An 18396-nucleotide genomic window follows, 5' to 3' on the forward strand; every position below is an offset into this window, starting at 1 on the left:
GAATTGATAACTGTGTGAATGGACCATTTGTTGGCACTCAGCCTGTGTATACATTGTTATTAATAACATTTATAAATTTGTAAAACAAAAAACATGTAAGTAAAGCTAAGATTTTTTTGTTGTTGTTAAATCAGTAGACTAATTAAAGAGTATATCCCTTTAAAATTGTCAGTCCTCTGAAACGAGATAGAAAATCAATACAATTCTTGTCATAAAAGTAAACAGACTGTAGGTTATCTCTTCACAAGGTGAATGTTCTTCTGATTCCCAGCAAAGAAGTAAAGGTACAACTTTCAGACATTAAAAGAAAGAGATGGGCAGAACTTTACTGTGGGGTTTATATGGTAAGCATAAGTATCTGTATGGTTTTTTTTTTAAGGCTATTATGCTTAGATAGGAATTCAGAACTGAAAAAAGTAAAAAGCTACAGATTCTAGGGGAAACATATGCTGTAACTATAGCAGATGAATGAATAAACTTAAAGAGGGTAGTGTTCAAAAACACTGGCTTCTGGTGAAAGCAAGAATTAAGAACATAAGAATAGTCATACTGGGTTAGACTAATGGTCCGTCTAGCCCAGTATCCTGTTTCCAACAGTGGCCAATTCAGGTCACAAGTTACCATACTACCAGTCCCGGGGCGAGCAGTGGCTTCCCCCATGTCCATCTCAATAACAGACTATGGATTTTTCCTCCAGGAACTTGTCCAAACCTTTTTTTAAAACCATCCTCTGGCAGCGAGTTCCAGAGCTTAACTATTCCATGTGTGAAAAAAAAATATTTCCTCCTATTTGTTTTAAAAGTATTTCTATGTAATTCAATTAAGTGGCTGCCGTGTGCTAATGCAGACAACAGCCCATTCACATTGAATGGGCTGTGTTGGCATTGTCATGTGGCTTAGTAAATGGGGGGGGGGGGGGGGGGGGGGAGGGTTATTAGTTACAATGTTAGGAGCTGGCAGAGATTGATTTATTTATACCATTTATACCCCGCTCTTTCCCGCTCGATAGCAGGCTCAGTGCGGCTTACAATGTCTAGGTACATAGTATCACAGGGATAACACAATTTAAGGGTACAAAGTATCACAGAGGCACTACAATGTATGGGTAAAAAGTGTCATTAGGATAATACAGTTGACCTGTACTTAATTTACCCTGCCAGTTCCCTAGTTTAGAGGAATTAAATTCAAAAGCATTCAGGAGAGGTCTATGATTTTTCAAATGGCAAAATTTTGGAATGTACTTCCAGCAGAAATTAGATCTTGTTCATCTTACATTAATTTTCAGAAGCTGCTGAAAAGTCGCACACATTTCATGAATATCTGTCTTGAAAGGATTGGTAATTTAATTGTCATATTGGATTATTGTTATTTATAATATGATTTGCTGTTAACCTGTATTGAACGAACCTATTTTTGGTAGAGTGGTGAGCTATAAGTACCCATCGTCATCATCATCAAAAGAACTTCCATTTGTAAAACATTGCTTTACCAGTGGAAACAGGCATTTATAACATTTCTCACTCCTCTTCTTGGATGCATTTGGCGTTGAATCAAATCTTAATGTAACAGTCCCTCTTTTATTCCTGCAAGGCCTAGTGGTTAGAGTGGTGGACTTTGGTCCTGGGGAACTGGGTTCAATTCCCACTGCAGGCACAGGCAGCTCCTTGTGACTTTGGGCAAGTCACTTAACCCTCCATTGCCCCAGGTACAAATAAGTACCTAAGCCGCATTGAGCCTGCCATGAGTGGGAAAGCGCGGGGTACAAATAAATAAATAAAAAACCTAGTTCATGGTGGCTTGGAATGCATTGTCAGCAGGGTCAAGAAATACACATCTGCTGTCCTTTTTCTCTTTTCTAATTTTGAATCTGTAATTTTTTGTTTCTCTGTTTCCTCTCTCTCTCTGTTTTTGTGTATTTTAATTTTGTTTTTGTATTGTAAACCAACAATAAGCTATTGGTAAACCTACGTATGTGCAGCCTGAATGCATGTAAGTTTAGAAAATATACAAAGCAGATCGTTGATGGATAAAAAAATGATTTTAATAATATATTAAAATATGCATACAATAGCCTGACACAGGCCGAGTTTCGCCCCACTGGGCTGCTTCAGGGACTATAAATCAAAATTATATATAATAAATAATCAGAACAAGAAATTAAAATTAAAAAATTCAATCTAAATCCCACAGAATTAACATATATATAAAAGAACAGGTAAATCAAAACATACATATATATATACAGTGGGGGAAATAAGTATTTGATCCCTTGCTGATTTTGTAAGTTTGCCCACTGACAAAGACATGAGCAGCCCATAATTGAAGGGTAGGTTATTGGTAACAGTGAGAGATAGCACATCACAAATTAAATCCGGAAAATCACATTGTGGAAAGTATATGAATTTATTTGCATTCTGCAGAGGGAAATAAGTATTTAATCCCTCTGGCAAACAAGACCTAATACTTGGTGGCAAAACCCTTGTTGGCAAGCACAGCGGTCAGACGTCTTCTGTAGTTGATGATGAGGTTTGCACACATGTCAGGAGGAATTTTGGTCCACTCCTCTTTGCAGATCATCTCTAAATCATTAAGAGTTCTGGGCTGTCGCTTGGCAACTCGCAGCTTCAGCTCCCTCCATAAGTTTTCAATGGGATTAAGGTCTGGTGACTGGCTAGGCCACTCCATGACCCTAATGTGCTTCTTCCTGAGCCACTCCTTTGTTGCCTTGGCTGTATGTTTTGGGTCATTGTCGTGCTGGAAGACCCAGCCACGACCCATTTTTAAGGCCCTGGCGGAGGGAAGGAGGTTGTCACTCAGAATTGTACGGTACATGGCCCCATCCATTCTCCCATTGATGCGGTGAAGTAGTCCTGTGCCCTTAGCAGAGAAACACCCCCAAAACATAACATTTCCACCTCCATGCTTGACAGTGGGGACGGTGTTCTTTGGGTCATAGGCAGCATTTCTCTTCCTCCAAACACGGCGAGTTGAGTTCATGCCAAAGAGCTCAATTTTTGTCTCATCTGACCACAGCACCTTCTCCCAATCACTCTCGGCATCATCCAGGTGTTCACTGGCAAACTTCAGACGGGCCGTCACATGTGCCTTCCGGAGCAGGGGGACCTTGCGGGCACTGCAGGATTGCAATCCGTTATGTCGTAATGTGTTACCAATGGTTTTCGTGGTGACAGTGGTCCCAGCTGCCTTGAGATCATTGACAAGTTCCCCCCTTGTAGTTGTAGGCTGATTTCTAACCTTCCTCATGATCAAGGAAACCCCACGAGGTGAGATTTTGCGTGGAGCCCCAGATCTTTGTCGATTGACAGTCATTTTGTACTTCTTCCATTTTCTTACTATGGCACCAACAGTTGTCTCCTTCTCGCCCAGCGTCTTACTGATGGTTTTGTAGCCCATTCCAGCCTTGTGCAGGTGTATGATCTTGTCCCTGACATCCTTAGACAGCTCCTTGCTCTTGGCCATGTTGTAGAGGTTAGAGTCTGACTGATTCACTGAGTCTGTGGACAGGTGTCTTTCATACAGGTGACCATTGCCGACAGCTGTCTGTCATGCAGGTAACGAGTTGATTTGGAGCATCTACCTGGTCTGTAGGGGCCAGATCTCTTACTGGTTGGTGGGGGATCAAATACTTATTTCCCTCTGCAGAATGCAAATAAATTCATATACTTTCCACAATGTGATTTTCCGGATTTAATTTGTGATGTGCTATCTCTCACTGTTACCAATAACCTACCCTTCAATTATGGGCTGCTCATGTCTTTGTCAGTGGGCAAACTTACAAAATCAGCAAGGGATCAAATACTTATTTCCCCCACTGTATATAGTAAAATATCACATTAAAAAGTCAAAAACAATATATTTTTAGAATCAATGTTCCAAATAATATTATCATAATTCTGTTATGCGTGTAAATATAAACAAAAACTGAATGGAATGCATAAGACACCCACCTACTCAATGTTTCTCCACTACCAAAGGAGGAGTAAGATGATAAAAGCAACTGTAATATACTAAAAAATGAAAAATGAAAAACAAATAAGAGCAATAGTGATAGCCAGCATGAATAACTATTATATTAAAAATAGAATAATCATCAGCTCATGGAATAAAAAATTGATTATAAAGTATAAAACAAATGATCAATAGCCTGCATGGAATAGTATCACTCATAAGTATGTAGACATGCAGGAATAGCGATATATAGATAAAGAAACAATTCTTATGACAGAAATGTGGTAAAATATATAGCAAAATTCACTAGAGATTTGCGATAGTGAATTTTGCTATATATTTTACCACATTTCTGTCATAAGAATTGTTTCTTTATCTATATATCGCTATTCCTGCATGTCTACATACTTATGAGTGATACTATTCCATGCAGGCTATTGATCATTTGTTTTATACTTTATTATCAACTAGTAAAAAAGGCCCGTTTCTGACACAAATGAAACGGGCGCTAGCAAGGTTTTCCTTGGAGTGTGTATGTTTGGGAGAGTGTATGTGAGAGTGACTGTTTGAGAGTCAGAGTAAAAGTGTGAGTGTGTGAGAGAGAGAGTGAGTCTGGGTGTGAGTGTGTTTGTGAGAGAGTGTGTGTGAGAATGAGAGTGTGTGCAAGTGTGTATGTGAGACACAGTGTGAGAGAGAGTGTGTGTGTGTGGGCAAGAGAGAGAGTGTGTGTGAGACACATTCTCTGTGAGAGTGAGTGTATGACACCAAGCGAGTGTGTGAGTGACTGTGTGGCACATAGAGAGTGAATGTGATACAGTGTGAGACAGAGTGTGTGAGAGTGAGAGTCAGAAAGACATTGTATATGAGAGAGAGAGTGTGAGCCGTGCCCTCCCAATCCATGGCCATCTGTCCCCTGCCCCCTCCATTCATCCTTTTCCAGCAATTCCCCTCTGTCCCTGAGCCCTGCCCTCCCAATCCATGGCCATCCATGTTTGTCTGTCACCTGCCCCCTCCATTCATCCCTATCCAGCATTTCCCCTCTCTGCCTGAGGCCTGCCCTGCAATCCATATCCATCCATGCCCATCTGTCCCCTCCATTCATCCCTATGCAGCAATTCCCCTCTCCCTGAGTCCTGCCCTTCCAATCCATGCTCCTCTGTCACCTGGCCCCTCCATTTTTCCCTATCCAGCATTTCCCCTCTCTGCCTGAGGCCTGCTCTGCAATCCATATCCATCCATGCCCATCTGTCCCCTCCATTCATCCCTATGCAGCAATTCCCCTCTCCCTGAGTCCTGCCCTTCCAATCCATGCCCATCCATGCTCCTCTGTCACCTGGCCCCTCCATTTTTCCCTATCCAGCATTTCCCCTCTCTGCCTGAGGCCTGCTCTGCAATCCATATCCATCCATGCCCATCTGTCCCCTCCATTCATCCCTATCCAGCAATTCCCCTCTCCCTGAGTCCTGCCCTTCCAATCCATGCCCATCCATGCTCCTCTGTCACCTGGCCCCTCCATTTTTCCCTATCCAGCATTTCCCCTCTCTGCCTGAGGCCTGCTCTGCAATCCATATCCATCCATGCCCATCTGTCCCCTCCATTCATCCCTATCCAGCAATTCCCCTCTCCCTGAGTCCTGCCCTTCCAATCCATGCTCATCTGTCACCTGGCCCCTCCATTTTTCCCTATCCAGCAATTTCCCTCTCTCCCTGAGTCCTGCCCTCCCAATCCATGCCCATCCATGCTCCTCTGTCCCCTGCCCCCTACATTCATCCATTTCCAGTAATTCCCCTCTCTCCCTGTGCCCTGTCCTCCTAATCCATACCCATCCATGCTCCTCTGTCCCCTGCCGCCTCCATTCATCCTTTTCCAGCAAGTCCCCTCTCGCCCTTCCATGACCCCCCCCCCTCGCATCCATGCTACTCTCTCTCCCATGTCCCAGCCTGGCCCGCCCTCTTCTCCCCCCCCCCCTTCGCATCCATGCCTCGCATCCATGCCCCCCCACCCCTTCGCATCCATGCATCTCTTTTTTTTTTTTTATTCTTTTTAACTTTACCTCCGTGGCGGTTCGTGCAGCGAAGCGTCAGGGAAGGAGGCGGCGCTCCCGACGTCTAGCTTTCCCTTCGCTGTGTTCCGCCTTGTTTTGAAGGCGGAACACAGCGAAGGGAAGGCTAGACGTCGGGAGCGCCGCCTCCTTCCCTGACGTTTCGCTTCCCGATTTGTTTGTTTTTTTCGCGAGGGCGGGGCAGAGACGGCTGGCTGGCTTGAAGGCTTCACACCACGAATCCACGAACCCTTCAGCCTCAGTGACGTCAGATGGCTTCATGGCTTCACAGAACGTTGTCCTCAGAACGTTGAGGGTGCGTTTTATTATATTAGATTTTTTATTGCATGAGCTGATGATTATTCTATTTTTAATATAATAGTTATTCATGCTGGCTATCACTATTGCTCTTATTTGTTTTTCATTTTTCATTTTTTAGTATATTACAGTTGCTTTTATCATCTTACTCCTCCTTTGGTAGTGGAGAAACATTGAGTAGGTGGGTGTCTTATGCATTCCATTCAGTTTTTGTTTATATTTACACGCATAACAGAATTATGATAATATTATTTGGAACATTGATTCTAAAAATATATTGTTTTTGACTTTTTAATGTGATATTTTACTATATATATATATATATATATATATGTATGTTTTGATTTACCTGTTCTTTTATATATATGTTAATTCTGTGGGATTTAGATTGAATTTTTTTAATTTTAATTTCTTGTTCTGATTATTTATTATATATTATTTTGTTTTATAGCCCCTGAAGCAGCCCAGTGGGGCGAAACACGGCCTGTGTCGGGCTATTGTATGCATATTTTAATATATTATTAAAATCATTTTTTTATCCATCAACGATCTGCTTTGTATATTTTCCATCTTGGAGTTTGCAGATCGTCTGCCCCTCTGTTTCCTTGCATGTAAGTTTATACTGACTGAGGGTAGACATGTCCATTTTAAATTGTTCAACAAACAAGCACAGTCTGGTTCACCTGAGTTCTATGTTCCCTGAAGTCTCTTTTGCTTTCTGGCATTTTACAGTGAGTGTAGCTGAGCCTCAGGTTTGACCAAAATAATCTCTTATTGGCCAGAGAGTGGAAGTAATGTGCATATTCACTGTATATACATTCGTAGCATACATGTATATGTTTCAGATTGTGTGTGTACATATATGATCTGATATTCAAAGGATTTATGCTTCTCACTTTGAGAGTTATGCTCCCTATTTGGCCTCTTTGAAAATTTACTAGAGCTGTCTCTGAAAATGTACTAGGGCTGAGTTCAAAATGTTACTAAACTCTTAAGTTTATATGCAAGAAAGTGAGTGGCGTCAGGGACAAATTTAGGATGAAGAAAAAAAAGTTAGGAACTTAGTGCTGACTTTCAGTACTAGGCTCATTAATTTAGGCAAATGAATGGTTCCTGACCATTTAAATTGTTTGTACTCTAAAGTAACTCCCCCTTCCTTGCACCCTTCTCCTTCACTTTCTCAAGCCCCCCCCCCCTCCACTGGACAGGCTCAAATCATACCAAATCAGTACAAAAGTCTGACTAAGCAGTTTTGAAGTCGGGACCACCCCCTCTTGTGCAGTAACTCGCCATCTCTACGATACACCGTGAGGTGTTCCATAGCTATAAATTGTCCAAGTGTACATTTCAAGTCCCCCATTGACGGGGGATCAGTAGTCCGCCATCTTCACGCTATAAGACATTTTGCTACCGCTAGCCCCCATCTCATCAATTTGCTCCTCTCCCAGGAGTCACTCTCATTATGCAATCCCAGCAAACACACCGAGGGGCTGCACTTCAGCGATTCCCCTATCATAGTTGCTAAGGCTTTCATTACTGCTTGCCAGAATGGGATCAATCACGGGCAGGTCCATCATCAAACATATAAACGGCAAGTGACTGACTCACCTGCAAATGCGCAGTACAGTCGGAACACTGAGAGTGTAGAAGTCCAAGCCTCGCCTCCACCAGCAGTACAGCCCAATAGGGAGGAGGGCTTGGACATGGGCGTGGAAATCGGAGGAGGAGGGAGCAGGGAGGGAAGGAGGGGGTGGAACTGAGGGAAACAGACGCTGGGGGAGGGCGGGGGAGAGAGCAGGGTTGGTGGACGGGGGGAGGCCATAGGAAAACAAAAAACTAGCCCGTTGTTACCGGCTTAACGGCTAGTATATGCATAAAGGAGCCTTTGTGCGACCCACATCTACAACAAAGGTCAGAAGCACTAGGGAACATGGGCTTGAGTCTCTCCGGGGTATAATACCACCTAGTGAGTACCTTGGAAGCATTTTCCTGCACTAATGCACATGTTGATGCCTTTTGGACCTCCCCGCAGATAACCTCCCACTCCCGTTCATTAAAGTAACAATTTAGATCTGCTTCCCATGCCCCCTTAAAGCTAAAGGGGGCAGGATCACTTCCCCTAAAGAATTTATACAGCACAGAGATGGGTCTGGGCACCCTTTGCAACAAGCCTCACAAATTTTCCAAGCTCTCCTGCTCTTGCGGACCATCTCCCTTCCACCCCATCGCTCTCACAAAATGTTGGATCTGTAGGTAGGGGAAAATGTCTCCATCAGGGAGTCCATACTTGGACCTCAACATGATGACCTGAACATGTATACTCTGGAAGAAAGGAGAAATAGGGGTGATATGATACAGACGTTCAAATATTTGAAAAGTATTAATCTGCAAAAGAACCTTTTCCGGAGTTGCGAAGGAGGTAGAACGAGAGGACATGAAATGAGATTGAAGGGGGGCAGACTCAAGAAAAATGTCAGGAAGTATTTTTTCACAGAGAGAGTAGTGGATGCTTGGAATGCCCTCCCGCGGGAGGTGGTGGAAATGAAAATGGTAACAGAATTCAAGCACGTGTGGGATAAACAAAGGAATCCTGTTCAGAAGGAATGGATCCTAAAGAGCTTAGCCGAGATTGGGTGGCAGAGCCGGTGGCGGGAGGCGGGGATAGTGCTGGGCAGACTTATATGGTCTGTGCCAGAGCCGGTGGTGGGAGGCGGGGCTGGTGGTTGGGAGGCGGGGATAGTGCTGAGCAGACTTACACGGTCTGTGCCCTGAAAAGGACAGGTACAAATCAAGGTAAAGTATATACAAAAAGTAGCACATATGAGTTTATCTTGTTGGGCAGACTGGATGGACCATGCAGGTCTTTTTCTGCCGTCATCTACTATTGAAGAAAAGGCTAGACGAATTTCATATTCCATATAAAAAGTTTATTTACAATTCTACTGGATACCTTTAATGAGGTATTCAGGAAGCATGTTCAGACAAAGCAGTCAGAATGCTTACTACTTCTTTGTTCCACTCTGTTTTTATACCGTTTTTCTTTGGCATCTGACTAATTCTCTCATACAACATTCCTGTGCAAGTCTCTGAATACCACAACGCTGTTAATCATGTGCAGAACATGCTACATCTGTTTTCCCTTATTGCTCCCCCTTCTTTACAGACTTTGTGGAGCCGTGCCTTTGGCTGATGTTTAATGTCCGTCACCTTCTTCTCATGCCTCAGGAGATTTAGTGTTGAAACAGCTTGTTGTAATCATGGAGCTTTCCACTCCCCATCTTTCATGCTTTTATTCAACACTATGTTACTATTAGGCATATTTTCAAAGCACTTAGCCTTCCAAAGTTCCATAGAAACCTATGGAACTTTGGAAGGCTAAGTGCTTTGAAAATATGTCTCTATGTTACTCAACTCCTCAAAATTTTTAATCTTACCCCCTGTACTGCTGTGAATTTACAGCCTCCTTCAATGACACAGACTACTCAGTAATTACTGTGGATTCTTTTAGATTCGTATTAGATAAATTAAACCTTTATTAGAGGAGCTAAAATCTATAATGATTAAGATATATACAGTGATTAGCTATAAACAATCATTACATCAATGGTCTCTACATCTAAGCAATGCTAAGAGTTCTTAGACCAGGAAAAGAAGCAATAATACATACATCACTGGTCCTTACATCATCCAGGCTTTTAACATCAGCTGGGGGGGCAGGTTCACAGCGAGAGCCAGGAGCTTCTTGGACCAGGAACAGATCCTTTGCACAGTGCGTCCACTCACAGATGAGCCCCCACTCTGCTGTAACAAGCCCCGCCCCTTTTTATTAGGCTTCGAGCTAATGTTCAGAGCTAGGGAAAATTACAGAATACTTCTCTGTTTAGGTAAACAAGCCATACTGTGGGAACGTGGTCACATGCTTTCCAACTCCAGGTGGCAAGGATGGACCTGGAAACAAGAACCATCCTCCCCTTTGCATACCAAATTAGTTAGAGCTGTGTCTTATCTTCTGGATTCCAACTTATTTTCACACAATCAAAGTGAAACAATCATTTTTAAACAGAATTACTTCTAATCAACAATACAGACCCCGAGTGCACTGGTCGGTCAAGACAGGGTTGAAAAACAATCTTTAAAATTCACTTCCATTACACCCCCCCCCCCCCCCCACAACAGATCTTGAAAACTCGATAGGCCTACCTGATCCCATCTCACAAATGTAGCATTATCTCTCCCCACCCCAAACTTTGGTTTCCATCTCATAGCCACCTGGGTGGACACCTTTTCTCCCTGACCCCAACTCTTCTGTAGATACCCCCACATACTCATAAGATGCCTAAGGAATAGATTATCCATTCCCACCAGCTAGTCCACAAAAAAGTTTTCAAAGCCCTTTGGGGCCAGTATGTTTGCTCCACCTGACTTGCTGACTTTAACCTCCCCCGTTCCCAATCCAAGACCATCTTAATTTGAGCAGCCAAATAGTACCACTCAATCCTTGGCACTGCTCTGCCTCCCCTCTCTATCTCTCCCCATATCACCTGCCCAGCTAGTCGAGGGTGCTTGCTTCCCCATATAAACTGCAAAACATGGTGTTGCAGCTGCCGAAGCGTCTGTCTAGGATCCGCCACCAGTAAGGATTGGAACAAAAACAGCAACCTGGGCAATACATTCATCTTTACCACCGCCATACGCCCCCACCAGGATAGCCACAGTCCTTTCCATCTAGAAAGTTCTGTCCTAATTTGCTCTACTATTTTGCCATAATTAAGTCTGTACACGCATCTCAGATCTCTAGGGATTTGAATCCCCAGATAACGAATGTGACTTTTGGCCCATTTAAGAGCAAATTTGCTCCTCAATCTGTTTTCTTCTCTCTTGGTTAGGAAGATCCCCAACAATTCACTTTTTTCCATATTTACCCGCAATCCTGCATATTTCTCAAATTCCTCAAGTACTGCCAACACTACCTCCAAAGTCTGCTCTGGCTCTGTCACATAAAGTAATAAGTCATCAGCAAACAGAGCAATTCGATGCTCCCTCTTCCCCACCACAATACCCCGAATATCAGGGTGATTCATATAACCTCTCACCAGCTGGAAGCTAATCATCATGTGACACTCAGTGTAAAAGACTGGCTAGCACCCCTCTTGCTGCTGGACTGCTGCATCTTAGTATTATAGAGTATTAGAACATCTTAAGGTACTAGGGATATCAGATGAATATAAAGAGCCTTAATATTTTATGATATAATATGTAATTTACTTAGTGTTTGCATCTCAGAAACTATTTAAAAGTAATGAAAACTCTCCTCTTATTGTCCTAATGTAGAGCTGAGGTGGGTGGGAGCTGGGGAGGTGGGAATAAGGACTGAAGTAGGCCCTGCTGTGCCTAGAGTCTATCTGTTAATATTGTGGCAACAAATTCAAGTTTTAAAGCTATGGGGGAAAGGGTATGGAGACTAGTTAATACAGTTTGCTTTTTTTTTTAATTCTAACTATGTTTATCAATAACCTACAGTTCCTCTTTTAAACCCAATCTTTAAGTTACCAAGCACAGAACAAAATAACAAAATAATTGTTACTTACCCGGTCCTCTTCTCTCGGAACTTCTTAGAAAGAAAGTTAAGTGGGCCCTGTGCATGGAACAGGGAGCATTTTCCTCTCTATATAGCTTTGAAGGTAACCCAGAGTGTCCTTAGTAAACTTTGTAAATATTCTACTTCTTGACACCTTAATTAACACCTAATTCAGGTCCATAGCAATGCTACCTCTCCAGCAGGCAAAAAAAAAATAGAAAATAATTTTTTTTTTAGGACAGAGTTTGAGCCTTGCTACTATCCTTTTTAATACTCTTGGCTGTGAAGTTTCTACCACTAGAGAAAGTTTCAGTTTAAAACTATGGGGGAAAGGGTTGTACACTATGGAAACTAGTTAATAATGCTTGCTTCTCTTTTTTTATTTTTATTTTTTTTAAGACTGAACTGGGCCCTGCTGTGCCTTCTAGAGTGCTGTGGCACAAAATTGGGTATGGAGACTAGTTAATAGTTTGCTTCTTTTTTTGTTATTCTATGTTTATCAATAACCTACAAATCCTTTTTTTTTTTTTTTTTAGTTTGAAAGGTTTTCATTGAAAAATCAATTCACCTACAACACTATCCTTGAATATATCTCTAGTACTATGTGGGTCATGCTGTCCTTTATTTATTGGCTATGTAACTGTGGGAGATTGACCATATATGTATTCTCCTCAGAAGCCGCACTTGATCGCAGTGATATATATTTACCCCACACTTTACAAAAAGAGTTCAATTGTCTATTTTTAAGTGCTGTCAATTCTGCCGTAAGATGCAGATAGTCCAGTTTCCTAAGGCACATAGCCATAGAGGAAATCGCTGCAGTTCTCCACAAGGCCGCCAAAGCCAAACCGGCCTTACACCAAAAGGTTTATGATTTAACGAACAATATTCTGCATTTATAGGGTATGATACCCCTAGTAGCTGCTGTGCCATGGTGGTGAAATCTCACCAATATTTTTGCACTGTAGGACAAGACCACCACACATGATACATATCTCCTGGCAATCCACATTGTCACCAACATAGTCCTGTTCCCACTTTGTGAGTATAGTACCATCTATGTTTCATTTTATGACCATTTTTCATATAAGCTCTGCTAAGAGAGGACTTAAATAAATACTTATAACTAAGTTCCCATTTCTTATCGTCAAACTCCTTTCCCAGATCTTTTTCCCATCTTTGTGTGTATGGAGCAATGGGCGTATAAAACATCAAGCAAGCGTGATATAGTCGTGACACACATCCCTTGCCTCCACCTCCTCCTATTGCCCTTTCTAGGAGAGTCTCAGATAATTAAACTCTGGAATTCATTGCCAGAGAATATGGTAAAAGCGGTTAGCTTAGCAGAGTTTGAAAAAGGTTTGGACGGCTTCTTAAAGGAAAAGTCCATAGACCATTATTAAATTGGACTTGGGGAAAATCCACTATTTCTGGGATAAGCAGTATAAAATGTTTTGTACTTTTTTGGGATCTTGCCAGGTATTTGTGACCTGGATTGGCCACTGTTGGAAACAGGATGCTGGGCTTGATGGACCTTTGGTCTGTCCCAGTATGACAATACTTATGTACTTATGTAAGTTCCTCTTTAGCTTTACGTACTATATAATCACTGATTCTTCAATAGTAAAAACTATGTTGTGATGAAAGATCATATTCTCATTGGAGATCAGTATAGGAATGCAAGGTACCCTCGTCCCGTATTTGTCCTAAAGTGGCAAAACCCCTGGTCTTCCATTCTTGGTACACCTTTTCCTCCTGCCCTGCGCAGAAACCTGGGGCATATCTAAATATCGTGTGAAGAAAATGAGATCTGGAGGGAAAGAAGTTTTTCCGAATTGTATGCCAAACTTTAATAAAACTGCCACCCCAAAAGGTGCTCGTCTCATGCAGCTCCAAAAAGTCATCTTGTGGAAGCCAAGGTACTGCTCTCAAGGGTACCGGGTCTAGCCATTTTTGCTCCATTCTGACCCATATCTTGTTGGAGCCAGTGACCCAGTCCGCCAATATCCTAAGCTGGGAGGCCTGATAATATAACAGGAAATCAGGAACTGCCATACCCCCCCAGCTTCCCCGGGTGGCACATTGCACAAGCTTGCACTCGTGGTAGACGTTTATTCCAAATGTAATGGAAAACCCTTCTCTTTAACTATAGAAAAGGTGATTACGACAAAATGAGAAAAATGGTGAAAAAAAGACTGAAAGGAGCAGCTCGCAGAGTAAAAAACTTGCATCAGGCGTGGATGCTGTTTAAAAACACCATCCTGGAGGTTCAGGACAAATATATTCCACGTATTAGAAAAAAGGGAAAAAAGACTAAACGTCAGCCGGCATGGCTAAACAGTAAGATAAAGGAAATCATTAGAGCCAAAAAACAATCCTTCAGAAAGTGGAGAAGAGAACCAACTGAAAGTAACAGGATAGATCATAAGGAATGCCAAGCCAAATGCAAAGCGGAGATAAGGAGGGCAAAAAAGGACTTTGAGAAGAAATTAGCGTTGGAAGCAAAAATACATAGTAAAAATTTTTTTAGATACATTAAAAGCAGGAAACCGGCCAAAGAGTCGGTTGGGCCGCTGGACGAAAATGGTGTTAAAGGGGCGATCAAGGAGGACAAAGCCGTAGCGGAGAAATTAAATGAATTCTTTGCTTCGGTCTTCACCGAGGAGGATTTGGGGGGGACACCGGTGCCGGAAAGAATATTTGAAGCGGGGGAGTCGGAGAAACTAAACAAATTCTCTGTAACCTTGGAGGATGTAATGGGTCAGTTCAGCAAGCTGAAGAGTAGTAAATCACCGGGACCTGATGGTATTCATCCCAGAGTATTAATAGAACTAAAAAATGAACTTGCGGAGCTACTGTTAGAAATATGCAATCTGTCCCTAAAATCGAGTGTAGTACCGGAAGACTGGAGGGTAGCCAATGTTACTCCGATTTTTAAGAAGGGTTCCAGAGGAGATCCGGGAAATTATAGACCGGTGAGTCTGACGTCGGTGCCAGGCAAGATGGTGGAGGCTATTATTAAGAATAAAATTGCAGAGCATATACAAAAACATGGACTGATGAGACAAAGTCAGCACGGATTTAGTGAAGGGAAGTCTTGCCTCACCAATCTAATGCATTTTTTTGAGGGGGTAAGCAAACATGTGGACAATGGGGAGCCGGTTGATATTGTATATCTGGATTTTCAGAAGGCGTTTGACAAAGTGCCGCACGAAAGACTCCTGAAGAAATTGCAGAGTCATGGAATCGGAGGTAGGGTATTATTATGGATTAAGAACTGGTTGAAAGATAGGAAGCAGAGAGTAGGATTGCGTGGCCAGTATTCTCAGTGGAGGAGGGTAGTTAGTGGGGTCCCGCAGGGGTCTGTGCTGGGTCCGTTGCTTTTTAATGTATTTATAAATGACCTAGAGATGGGAATAACTAGTGAGGTAATTAAATTCGCCGATGACACAAAATTATTCAGGGTCGTCAAGTCGCAGGAGGAATGTGAACGATTACAGGAGGACCTTGCGAGACTGGGAGAATGGGCGTGCAAGTGGCAGATGAAGTTCAATGTTGACAAGTGCAAAGTGATGCATGTGGGTAAGAGGAACCCGAATTATAGCTACGTCTTGCAAGGTTCCGCGTTAGGAGTTACGGATCAAGAAAGGGATCTGGGTGTCGTCGTCGATGATACGCTGAAACCTTCTGCTCAGTGTGCTGCTGCGGCTAGGAAAGCGAATAGAATGTTGGGTGTTATTAGGAAGGGTATGGAGTCCAGGTGTGCGGATGTTATAATGCCGTTGTATCGCTCCATGGTGCGACCGCACCTGGAGTATTGTGTTCAGTACTGGTCTCCGTATCTCAAAAAAGATATAGTAGAATTGGAAAAGGTACAGCGAAGGGCGACGAAAATGATAGTGGGGATGGGACGACTTTCCTATGAAGAGAGGCTGAGAAGGCTAGGGCTTTTCAGCTTGGAGAAGAGACGGCTGAGGGGAGATATGATAGAAGTGTATAAAATAATGAGTGGAATGGATCGGGTGGATGTGAAGCGACTGTTCACGCTATCCAAAAATACTAGGACTAGAGGGCATGAGTTGAAGCTACAGTGTGGTAAATTTAAAACGAATCGGAGAAAATTTTTCTTCACCCAACGTGTAATTAGACTCTGGAATTCGTTGCCGGAGAACGTGGTACGGGCGGTTAGCTTGACGGAGTTTAAAAAGGGGTTAGATAGATTCCTAAAGGACAAGTCCATAGACCGCTATTAAATGGACTTGGAAAAATTCCGCATTTTTAGGTATAACTTGTCTGGAATGTTTTTACGTTTGGGGAGCGTGCCAGGTGCCCTTGACCTGGATTGGCCACTGTCGGTGACAGGATGCTGGGCTAGATGGACCTTTGGTCTTTCCCAGTATGGCACTACTTATGTACTTATGTACCCTTTTAAAGAAACTCGCTGGGACCTGGAGGGGCAAGGCCATAAACAAACAAACATGATATGTTAAGACCCTTCCACCTATCCGTGACTCAAAATAGTTTCTCTGGCAAATTGGCTTCATAAAGGCCCTGTACCTCAGAGGTAAGCTTAATTCCCAAATATCGAATACTCTGACAGGCCCATCTGTATGGATACTTTTTTTTTAGCTTAAATATCACTCTCTCTTCCTGAGTAATGTTTAAAATTTCATGATTTTGGTCATATTTATCTTAAACCCCGGCAGAGCCTCATAATGTTGAAGTTCCAGCATCAGTTGTTCAAGAGACTGCTCCAGGTCTGACAGTGTAAGTAAAATATCATCTGCAAACAGTTGTCTCCCCCCCCCCCAATTAAAGCCCTTAATATGAGGGTGATGTCGAAAAAAGCTTGCTAATGGCTCCGCCTCTAAAGCAAAAAGCAATGGAGATAAGGAGCACCCCGCCTGGTCCCTCTGCCAAGTCTAAATGTAGAAGTATATGATTCATTGACTCTAAGGGTAGGCTCCGGAGGACAATATATTTGTGTTAGCCATGTCATGAACCTACCAGAAAAGCCCAGGCATCTCAGCATTGCAAACAAAAAGGGCCAGTACACCCTGTCAAAGGCTTTTTCAGCATCCAATGATAAGAACATCAAGGGCATTTTGGTTTTGTGTGCCTGTTGGACAAGGTGCACCGCCCATCTAACATTGTCATATGTCTGCCTTCCCGCCACAAAGACAGACTGATCCTACACCAGCTTGGGTAGCACTCTCTGCAAGAAATTTATAGCCTTATGCAGTCAAATACTTCCCAAAGCATTTATAATATTTAATTATAAACCCATCAGGGCCCGGGGCCTTCCCATTTTTTAAAGATTTAAATGCTCATTCAATCTCTTCCAAGTCTATAGGATGGGATAGTTCATCACCCTCTGTCCTTGTGAGTCTAGGCAACTGCCTGGATAGCAAATAGGTTTCTATCTCTCCCACCTCCGGATCTACATCTGGCGTGTATAATGTTGTATAGTATTGCTGGAATGCCTCTTTAATGTCCAAATTCGTAGAGGACAATTCCCCATTTCGGATATGAATAGCCTGAATTTGGGTTAGGGCCACTTTCTGCCTCAATTTATGAGCTAATAAGCTGCTTGCTTTATTTGCAAATTCAAAGTGAGTTTGTTGAACTTGTAGTTGAGTGGCCACCTCCACCAATTGTAAGTTATGTAACTCCAATCGCAAAGCATGCAACTCCTCTCCCTCCAGATCCGCATCCCTCTTTTGTTTCCTATTCCATTCTATTTTAGAAATTTTCTTACAGATATCATATTCTGCTCTTGTGTGCTGAGATTTCAATTGGGCCTGGAGCGCTATAATCTTTCCCTTCATTACTGCTTTCTGTCCCTCCCAGAAAGTCAATGGATCCACCTCCCCATTATCATTAAGAGCAATATACTCTTTCAAATCTCTCTCCAAGTGAGATACATTATTAGGATCTAGTAGTATAGCATTGTTTAACTGCCAGTATCTGGGACTTGCTGTTCTAGCCCTATAAATACGTCCATCTGCAGGGGAGAGTGATCTGACCATGTTCGCACTCCAATATGAATAGCTTTCACCCACCTCTGCAGAAAGGCATCCCCAAACCAATAATCAATACGTGAGCTAGTGTTATGCACCTGTGAATAACAAGTATATTCTCTATCCCATGGATGAAATTCCCTCCAGATATCCACTAGACCCCAGTGCGCCAGGAACCTCCAGAATTCCTGTCTCTCTTTAGTGCTATAGGTGGCATCTTGTGCAGAATTATCTCTCCTTGGGTCTAATGTCAAATTGAAATCTCCCCCCATAACAAGTGTACCCTGCATGTGTGATACTAGTTTTTTGGACAGCTCTTGTAGAAATGTCCCTTGATCTGTATTTGGAGCATAGACATTGCATAATGTGTAGGACACTGAGCCCAATATTACTATTAAGATAATGTATCTCCCTTCTTTATCCCTTATTATTTTTTTAATTGGCCACTGGTGCTTCCCTGATAGAGCTAT

The 18396-nt window shown here is 42.6% G+C and overlaps 1 protein-coding gene across 4 annotated transcripts in view; it reads left to right on the forward strand.

The window, feature by feature from the left end:
* Window positions 1-264: 264 nt before the first annotated feature.
* Window positions 265-18396, forward strand: part of LOC115466373 (deleted in malignant brain tumors 1 protein-like) — a 278988-nt gene continuing 260856 nt past the window's right edge. For all 4 annotated transcript variants that reach the window (XM_030197563.1, XM_030197566.1, XM_030197565.1 and 1 more), the window contains exon 1: window positions 265-344. In XM_030197563.1, coding sequence (XP_030053423.1) covers window positions 314-344 — 31 coding nt within the window. In that variant the 5' untranslated portion in view covers window positions 265-313. The remainder of the gene's footprint in view (window positions 345-18396) is intronic.

The sequence above is a fragment of the Microcaecilia unicolor genome, chromosome 3 (assembly GCF_901765095.1).
Source record: "Microcaecilia unicolor chromosome 3, aMicUni1.1, whole genome shotgun sequence".
Taxonomy (NCBI): Eukaryota; Metazoa; Chordata; class Amphibia; order Gymnophiona; family Siphonopidae; genus Microcaecilia; species Microcaecilia unicolor.